A 9,979-nucleotide genomic window follows, 5' to 3' on the forward strand; every position below is an offset into this window, starting at 1 on the left:
AAGTAATTTTATGAGATTACCCATTGTAGTCAAATAGAGCAGAATTGTGAGTATCATCTTACATTCTTATATATCTTCAGGGCATTATGCTTTCTCCAATGTGTGTGATTTCAGGAATACACAAAATATAAAAACAAAACATCATAGAAGGGCACCCATGTGGCTCAATAGGTTGAGTATCCAATTCTTGACTTTGGCTTGGGTCATGATCTCACAGTTTGTGAGTTCGAGCCCCACATCTGGCTCTGCGCTGATATGGGGAGCCTGCTTAGGATTCTCTCTCTCTCCCTCTCCCTCTCCCTCCCTTCTTCTCTCCCTCTCTCTTCTCTCTCTCTGTCCCTCCCTGATGTCATCATGATGTCTTTGTTTCTCTTTGTCTCTCTCAACATAAATTTAAAAATTTTTTAAATTATAGAAATATTCATGAATCTAACAATAATAGTTTGTCTTAAGACAGATAAATAGTTGTAATGTGAATAATAGTCTATGCTTTACTTTTATTTATTCTAGGTCAACATAGTCGGAATGTTCATACATGGATTTTTAACTATAAATAATAATATATTACTTATAATGACATATAGTATATGACATTGCAAAGTTTACTAATACATATATGGCTCAATATTTGAATAGCTTCCTCAATTTCCTATGTAAAAAGAAGCTAAATGAAAAAGCATAATTTTATTGATACAGTATAATTTTCTTTTCCTGTATCTATGTCTTTGATTGTGACAGTCTTTGAAGTGAAAAACGAAGTATAATGTTGACCAAATCAAAGCATGCTTTTAAAAAGTTTTCTGTAAAAAATTTTAACAGTTAAATATTCTAACTTGAAATTTGGTATATCAATACTACTCTTGTGACAAAAACTCTGAATTAGTTTGTCTATTTCTCATTTATTTCTTCATTCAAGAATATTTATGTATTAGCTACATTATGAGAAGTATCTCACAGGCAGTGGCAAATACATAGACATGGTATGAGAACTAAAAAAAAAAAAGGAACTGACACAAAGGAAAAATTAAATAAGACCTATATTCATAATTAGAATGCTGGTCTCTGCCATAGTAAGACAGGATGATATCATGCTCTGGTAATTTAGAGGAGCACACAATTCTATAGAACTGTGGTATCCAGACTTGCAAGTGAAGGGTTTGAGATTTTACCCTACCATCAGTCTAACACATTAGGCTGCTACAGTTTCATAGATGCTGATAGAAGATATGAGACTCAGGGTCAAGGACAAAAGACTTTATTACCCATTTCACACTTGTTGGTATGAGTTCCTCTTGCTCCTCACATCCCATAGGGTAACATGAAGCAGCCCAGGTATATGCCATACACACATTATCTATGGGTCATGGCTAAGGAACTCTAAATTCTGAAATCCTCAGTCATATATTAACTCTGCTGGCACACTTCTTCAATCTTTGTCCTAAAGGAAGATGTAATCCAGTCAGAAAACAAATCTGCTTTCTGCCCCAAAGGGAGGGGTGGGAATGTCTATCTTTCTTCCCAGGGTGTTTGCTGTACATGTATCCATGAGAAAAATGACAGCAAACAATGCTGTCAGTGCCACTCATTCAGAAGATGTGTAGAAACAAAAGAGACCCAAAGAGACTTGTTTTCCAAAACAAGAAGTCTTTGTGGAGAAATGTCCTTCAGTCTCGACCTCAGAGGTTAGGTATTACTAAATAAAATTTGGAGAGTAAGACTTAGAAGGCAAAGAGAGAGGAATGAGCCATGTGAGGGAGTAAAGCCTGTCTGTAAACATATTGTTTTCATAACTGCCTACATGAAACTAATAATTATTATTTATATTTACAGTATTAATAATTCTAACAGATAAACATAATACATAAAAATTATTGCTTTCTGATTTATGTACATATTGTATTTTAGTGTGACTCATACTTTGAGATAATCTAATATGTATATTAGATTAGATATATTAGATAATATATATTAGATAGTATATATTTTACACACACACACACACACACACACACACACACACACACTTACTTTAAGCAAATGCAGTTTATTAAACCTTGAGCCCTGAGTCAGATTGACATTGAAAATATTGATTTGGGAATCAATCTAGAGATAAAACTTGAAACAAACTTAGGTAAAGCCCTGCACAATTGTATGTGGTTTGAGTATTTGCATTTTTACTGTAAGCAAGAGTAATCATAGACAATGTTTGAGAAGAGTAACAGTCCTAAATAGATGAATTACTAATTGAGAGAGAAAGAGAGGAAAACAAAAACAAAAACTAATGGAAAATAGAAACAATGGAGACTGAAAGGCAGGAAGGTAAAGCAAAAACTCAGAAGTCAGTGTCTTTAGAAATTGAACAAGACCAAGAATGAAAGAATGGTACCAATATTTTTGATCATTGGATCCAACAATGATGGAAACCATAGCTGCAGTATCATACATGATACCCGAGAATGCATCTTGCCAGCAATGGGAGTTATGCCTGTAATCACCAACCCACAGGATTATCTTGAGATTTTAGAACATCCTAAAGCTAAATACACACACATACACACACACACACACACACACACACACACGCACGCATGCACACACACAGAAACAAAGACTGATAAGTATTAAATATTTATTACTCTTGAAAAATGGCTCTTGTTCAGTATTTGTAACTTTCACCTTTTATAAGTAACTCCGAAAATCAAACATAATATGAATTCCCTTAAATTTAAATCTGCCTGATAGTATGATAGCTTTGAATGATGAATCTTGGGGCTCCTGGGTGTCTCAGTGGGTTAGGCTTTGGACTCTTGATTTTGGCTTAGGTCATGTTCTCAGGATTTGTGGGATCCAGCCCAGTGTTGGGCTCCAATGCTGACAGTTCAGAGCCTGCTTGGGATTTTCTCTCCCTTCCTTCCCACCTCTGCCTTTCCCTCTCTCTCTTTCTCTCTCTCTCTCTCAAAATAAATACATTTTAGAATCAATCAATCAGTCATCATGGAAATATTAAGTTACATTATTTCCAAGATGACACAAAGAACAATTTTCTCATCTGAAGGGTTTATAGGTTTGATACTTGGGAAGCCCGTCTTATGTGTATTGAGCATCATGTTCCCATCGCTATGTACTTACTTCACCAGGCAAGATGTCTTTATATATCTCACATGAAAGTAATTCCAAAAAATATGGACTTTCCATTGTACTTTATCTTCTTTGACAGCTTCTTTTTAAGCTTGCCTTGCTCTATGCAAAGTCAGATAAATTCCTACCAAGTTATGTATAATGTCAGAGTTCAGAACCTGGTGACAATTATAAATCTAGGTTTTTTTGAATATATAAAATATTTCATGTCACACCTCGCATACGGAAACTAGAAAGATGAATACATGAAATAATGTCTAGTATGTTTTTGCAAAGACATTTTCAAAATAAAAGGACAAAGAAAGGTTTTCTTTTTAGAAGAAAGGAAACAAAAGGCATTCTCTAGACCTCTTTAGAGTTCAAGGTTTATAAGTTAAGAACCAATGGTAAAAAAAAAAAAATATCCAGTCAAGGACACGAGTTACAAGCATTAACATTTGGGATAAATGTGAGAATCCATTTCTCTGAGAATTATGTTTCCTCAGAGCTCTCTGAATGAATGCTTACCTTCAGGAATGAAGGAATGCATTGAAGAGCTATAAATGGCTATTTACCCTTGGGTGAAATGAGTAAATCAGTGTAAATAAGAAAAGTAATTTGTAAATAATACATAGTTATTAAATCATAAATTCAAATAATTATATAGCTGAACATGCTCAAAGAGAATTCATTAAGAATATTCATAAATGAAAACTGTGAGGCTCAGAGTAAAAAAATGCTTACAAAATGTGACAGTGTTCTACAAGGTGAGCATTTGAGGTCATGTCTCTTGACTCATAGCACACCGTTATTAACTCCACTGTGGAAGAGGGAGTAATTACCAAAGCAAGGGGACACACTCCGGAAGCAGTGTTGTTCTCACTTAGCTCACAGAGCAGCAGAGAGAGGTCTACATTAAACATTATTGCATTTACTGCATTCTTTGGAAAGTATTTGTTTGTTGGAGTGACAGTAATGCTTTATATCAGAGAAAGTTCTTGTTTTCAAATAACAGATGGCAACTTTGGTCACGGAAAGCAGCAAATAAATGTATTGGGAAAAGTATTGTTCAACTATCAAAACTGGTGAGGGCTGAAGAATCTGGTTTGGGAAGTGGGATCCAAAAGAAGTAAGACAGTAAGAAACAATGTCAAGTACTCATCACTGAAATGGATTAGCTAAAATAAAATAACTCTTAAATTCATGCCACTGGACTCTCCCACAAGGCTTCTGGACTCACATCCACTATATTTGGACCTTGAGAACCTCGCTAACACTGTGAACATTTTTCAAGTGTCTCTGCATTCATCCATCATTTGTTTCAGGACATTTGGACATATAATTAACATGTCTGTGTCATTGGTATAAATTTTAACTAAAAGGTTGTAAGAAGAAAGTATTAGGTCCCTATGTGTTTAGAAGTGAAAAGGCTCTATCAGAATTCATATATTGGAGTCTTCCATGAGAGTAGGTAAGGTATTTGAATCCTACTTAAAAAATGGCAGATGTTTGCAACATATTTCTACTGTGTTAGTCTCAATCAATGTTTTATTATTATTTGTGTTTTAATTCTTTCTAGCCTATGCAGGGATGGATTTCTTGAAGTAGAGCAGATTTTTATACTTGGAGTTCTGTCTTCTCATAGGAAATGAGAATACTTGCAAATGAATAATAGTAATGTTTACATTTGTTCTTTCACTCCACAGAGCTTTATTTATCAATTTATAATTATCATAGTGAAGATTCTACAGATACATATATAGATTAAAATACATTTATATATTTTTTAATGCCAGACTAGATCATATTATAAAGAACACACTCATTCTACATATCTATAATGCATTACAAAAGCCACTTTCTTCACCTTCACTCATGAATTATGCTTTGTTAGACAACTTAGCATAAAAAGATGCTAATTTCATTTAGAAATCACACCAAATGGTGTGAAATTATTAAGATAACACCTTCTATATATTCATCAATTTGACTTCTAAGAAGACTGAAGTTTCTTTTCTGAAATCTGTGACTTGGAAATTAAGAGTCATTAATTATTTATTAGACTGGAAAGAACTAAAATCAATTATTCAAAGCCACAAATTTTAGTTAAATGAGATGATGGTGACTTGGAAAAATTATCTGAATTATATGTTTGTACTATAAATACGTTGTTGGGGAAAAAAGAAAGAAAAATCTTTTTTTTTTTTTTTTAACTTTCTTTCCCATGTTCTTACCATGTTGGAGCTACAATGGTATTAAACTGTTAGAGTTCTTGAGTCATTTTAATTTAAATCAGTGAAAAATTCACCTTTGCTTTCATAAAATATTACCAAATTTAAGTTATATTCACTAGGTAATTAAAATGAAATCCTAGTCCCAATCCTGTACAATTCTTGAACAACTGGTAAATAAGCACTATCATTAACCCAAATGTATGGGAAGATATATTGATAGAGAAGGGTACTGTATTCTGAATCTCATGTGAGATTTTTTACATTCCTTACTTGATATTAACATTTTCTTCAGTTGTGTGAAGCAATTATGCTATGGCTAATTATTTATACCCAATTTTTTAAATCTTTATATTGACAAGTCGTCTACCTTATAATTCATTCACATCTACCTTTCAGTTTGTGTTGGTATACAGGGGTCAGCTTTATGAAATGAGAAAGTTACTCATCTAATATATTTCTGATCGAACAACCATAATATTGAATTCATTCTTTCTCTCAAATACATATTGAAACATATATATAAAAATACAGCAAAACTTGCTCCACAATTTCATGGTTTTTGTAAAGTAGTAATTTCAGAGTCAATTTCTTTGTTTCTCCCGAATCCTACCTTTTCTCTTCTGGAAATGTTTTATAGGTTTTGCTTTATTGCCCCCAAAGTACTAAAATCTAAGGTCATGTACTCAACATTTCTTATTTGAGAATCAAAGCATTTCCCCCTGTTCTTTTTGCTATCATTCTTTTGTTCCTTTCACCTTTCTTTACATAGCTGCTAGAGTTGTGAGTAATGTCATCCCCAAGCCTGAAATCTGTCTTGCCTATATGTGACGACCACACCCTAGAGTATTATCTGCAGGACAATTAAAATTCAAGGAAACTATGATTCAACCAAATGATGCTCTCTCACTCTTATTCAGCTGTGTCAGTCTGATCCCCATGTATGGACTGATTTTAAATTGCATATATTTTTTTCCAGCCTTCTTTCCTGCTCTATTTTTGTCTATTGTGCTTACTAAGCAATTCAAGTACATACCTACTTGATTGCTTTAATGAACCTACTTGATCGCTTTAATGATCCATGACACTTTTTAATTCTAAAGTATTCTGAGTATTTTGGTGAAGTTCAGTGAGTCACATGGAGCAGGTAATCCATCTATGTGTTGTGATTTTGTGTCACACTTAACAAAAACAAAATGAACACAAAAACAAACAAAATTTGCATGTAGTATGGAATGCCTAGTAGGTAATACGTTGTAAAAGATTGGATTGGACATGTGCAAATACTTATGGTCAGTTTCTGAGCATTTCTTCACTACCTAGGACTGCATTTCTGTTGTTTCAAAGGATTCAATACACATATAAATATATAAATATAAAAAATATGCATATATGTNAAAATAGATATATTTACAAATAAATACATAAATATAATATATATTAATTTGTTTTTAAATATTGAGAATTAATAGTACAAATAAGAAGGTCCGTGTAAAAAAATGTATGCAGTATAGAAGCTTACACATGACTGTGTGTATGCCTGTTGGTGTGTAGTGCCAGAAGAATTTGTATATATTCTTTGAACATCAGCATCATACTACAAAATAGTTTAATTTGCATTCAGAGAAAATACTTAAAGCTACCATGTTTTGTAATACATATAATTTTCTCTCTATCCATTAGGTAGAAGATGGTTGCCTGTGCTCACTTACTGTGAAGATTTGGAATTAGGCAACTTCAGCTTTGATTCTCCAAGTGTTTCAGGATGTAAATGTAGTCTGACCTTTCCCTGATGGGCAGTTAAATCATGGACACGCTAAACAATTTACTTTGGACTGTCCTTCCAAAAGATGCTTTGGCTTCTCTCTTGAATGCGCACTAAGCATTTATAACTGACAAGGAAAAGAAAGAAGACTGTGAACTGGAAAGCGATCTTACAATGAAAGTTACGAGCACATCTTGTATCTGTCCAGTCCTAGTGTGTCTCTGTTTTGTGCAGAGGTGTTATGGAACTGCTCACCACAGCTCCATCAAGGTGACCAGAAACCAGACCAAACACATTGAAGGTGAAACCGAAGTCCACCATCGTCCCAAAAGGGGATGGGTTTGGAATCAGTTCTTTGTTTTAGAAGAACATATGGGACCAGATCCACAATATGTTGGAAAAGTAAGTTTTTGTTTGTTTGTTTCCTATTCAAAGACATTATGAGATAAGATGACGGGGAGTTGGGTTGGATTTGAAAAGATGTAGAAAGTAGAGGGAAACATGCTATAGAATATTACTACTGATATAGGATGGTTCAAAATAATTATTGAAAACAATGAAATGTACTAGTCATGTCACATCTCCCTAAACATTGGTCCATACATGTTGGACTGAATATTCTTCACCAGTATATGACTCTTTACATTATTTTGTATAAAATAGAAATCCTTAATTGAACACACAGTTGAGTAATTTTGTCTTTATTATCATGAAGGTATGTTATAATTCACAAAGCATTTACTGGTACATTGATAATTTACATTTTTCAATCTCTTGCTATGCACATGAAGCAAAAAGATCCCACCATCTCATGGCATCTGATATATTTTTGTTAATTGTTACAGAGACTGTATTTGAATCTAAATCATCTTTTGAAAGCACAGGGTTTGTTTTGTTTTTTTTTTTTCAGTTCCCCAAATTCTCATAAAAATGCTGCTATGTTTTAAATATAGATTAAATATAAACAGGATGTACAGGTTTTGTTAAAACTCCAAAAGACTGAAGTTGATAAAATAATCATAACTTTAGACCACCTTCCCTTTCTCTTGAAAATATAAGACAATTTAATGGTTAATCAAACTCGTTAGGAAATTGTGTGTTCGCTACGAGGGGACAGCTTCCCCACATGTCATGCATGCTCCAGAGTAGAGAATAGAGTAGGAAGCAGAGACACCTTCTGACGAATTACTGATCCTTGGAAGCAGCCACTGAGGTTTACTCAGTACCTCTTGGAGAGACTGTAAGCACAGCAGTAGAATCTCCATGACTGCAGGCTCAGTGAATTTCATCTCCCTGTTTGACTATTTATTTTCACTTTAGCACTGTTAGTACTAAAAAAAAAAATTACTACTGCATCCAAGTCATAGTGCTTCCCTAATGTGTAGGCAGTGCAGGATCGAAACCATCTGCTTCGCCCCTTGTTCAACAGAGACTGGGGTGCAGCTGTATTTCCACAGCCAGCAGGAGCTGAGGAGTCGGAGTGATACAAAAGAAAAGATCTGAAACAGTTCTATCCTTTTCTCATATGCACATTAAAATGAGATGAAACAACTCAGCTTCATCATTTATTTATTTCTACAAAGTATTCCACAAAGTAAATGGAAACAAATGTTCTAAATTTAAACATATATATATACACACATATATATGTAATTACTTAAAACTTAGTTTTATTATGAACTTCAGAATACTTCTCTATGCTTCTTTACTATCCTTGAGAAGAAGAAAAATATTAAAAAAACAAAAAAATGCCCCCCCTTTAGGAGTACCCTAAAAAGAAAACATTTTTTATTATTAGAAATATTTTGTGGTGGATATTTGTTGTCGATCCAACTGAAAAACGTGAAAAACAAAATTTGCTGGAAAGGAAAAGATCAGACGACTTTCATTTCCTCTTGGATCACCTGATTTAGTAAAAGATGAAGCCTTGTTAGGTAGATCCATTTCAGTCATTCTTTCTGGGCTTGGGTGCCAGTGAACATATGGTGGAGAGCTTGTTACCCATCAGGAGGTGGTAGAGGTTGAAGCTATTCAAGCTTGTGGAGGTTCTGTGGAAATTGGTGTCCATTCTACTGTTTATATTATTGGTGGACAAATATAAATGGTTATACCCAAAGATGTGGTTCTCTAATGCCCTATCTGGCCTGACCCCCTCACTTGGTCTTTCTATTCTATTCTAATCTTCCTTCATGAGAAATTCTAACTTAACTGTACAGATTTTTCCACTCATCTGTCTCCATATACTTACATTTGTCCTTACAAACATACAAATGTAACTGATTTTTTTTAAGACTGCAAAGTTCAATAATCCACCTGTGGTTAGAATAGTGTTATTTGTCCCATCATTTTAATTTGTTAAGGAAGTGAATTTATATCTCACATTTACAAATACATTTATACGGAACCAACTATGTATTTTCATAGCACTTGGGAATAAAATATAGAATCCTTACAATTACTAAGAGTACAAAAAGGAACTCCTCCAAAAAATGGAAATTATGAACTTAGACCTTCTCTGCCACAGAAATGACAGGAGTTTTGTTAGTAGAAATAATTAGTAGTTTTTGTATTAAAATAGTATTTTTATAGATGTATTATATAAGTTTATTTTAAATAATCCTTGAGCTCTTGATTATAATTTTGTATAACTGCAGTTATATTTTACATTATAAAACAACTTTAATTGGACATTTGATTAGGATTCAAACTCCTAAGTGTTTTGATATACCTACTTCTGATATATTTTTATGATAATTTTCTATAATTTTCTTAATCAATGATTGAATTAATATGAAGGCATTTATTTTGTTGACAGTAGTCAATATCTATTGCTCAGTACTGAGATGCTTATATGTGGCAAACACCA

General features: G+C 33.4%; 1 protein-coding gene across 5 annotated transcripts in view; it reads left to right on the forward strand.

The window, feature by feature from the left end:
• LOC144238239 (cadherin-18) overlaps window positions 1-9,979 on the forward strand; it is a 595,479-nt gene that overhangs the window by 259,969 nt on the left and 325,531 nt on the right. For all 5 annotated transcript variants that reach the window (XM_077772003.1, XM_077772030.1, XM_077772038.1 and 2 more), the window contains exon 2: window positions 7,032-7,515. In XM_077772003.1, the coding sequence (XP_077628129.1) occupies window positions 7,288-7,515 (228 nt within the window). In that variant the 5' untranslated portion in view covers window positions 7,032-7,287. The remainder of the gene's footprint in view (window positions 1-7,031; window positions 7,516-9,979) is intronic.

Source organism: Crocuta crocuta, unplaced genomic scaffold (genome assembly GCF_008692635.1).
Source record: "Crocuta crocuta isolate KB4526 unplaced genomic scaffold, BGI_CrCroc_1.0 scaffold51, whole genome shotgun sequence".
NCBI classification, from domain to species: domain Eukaryota; kingdom Metazoa; phylum Chordata; class Mammalia; order Carnivora; family Hyaenidae; genus Crocuta; species Crocuta crocuta.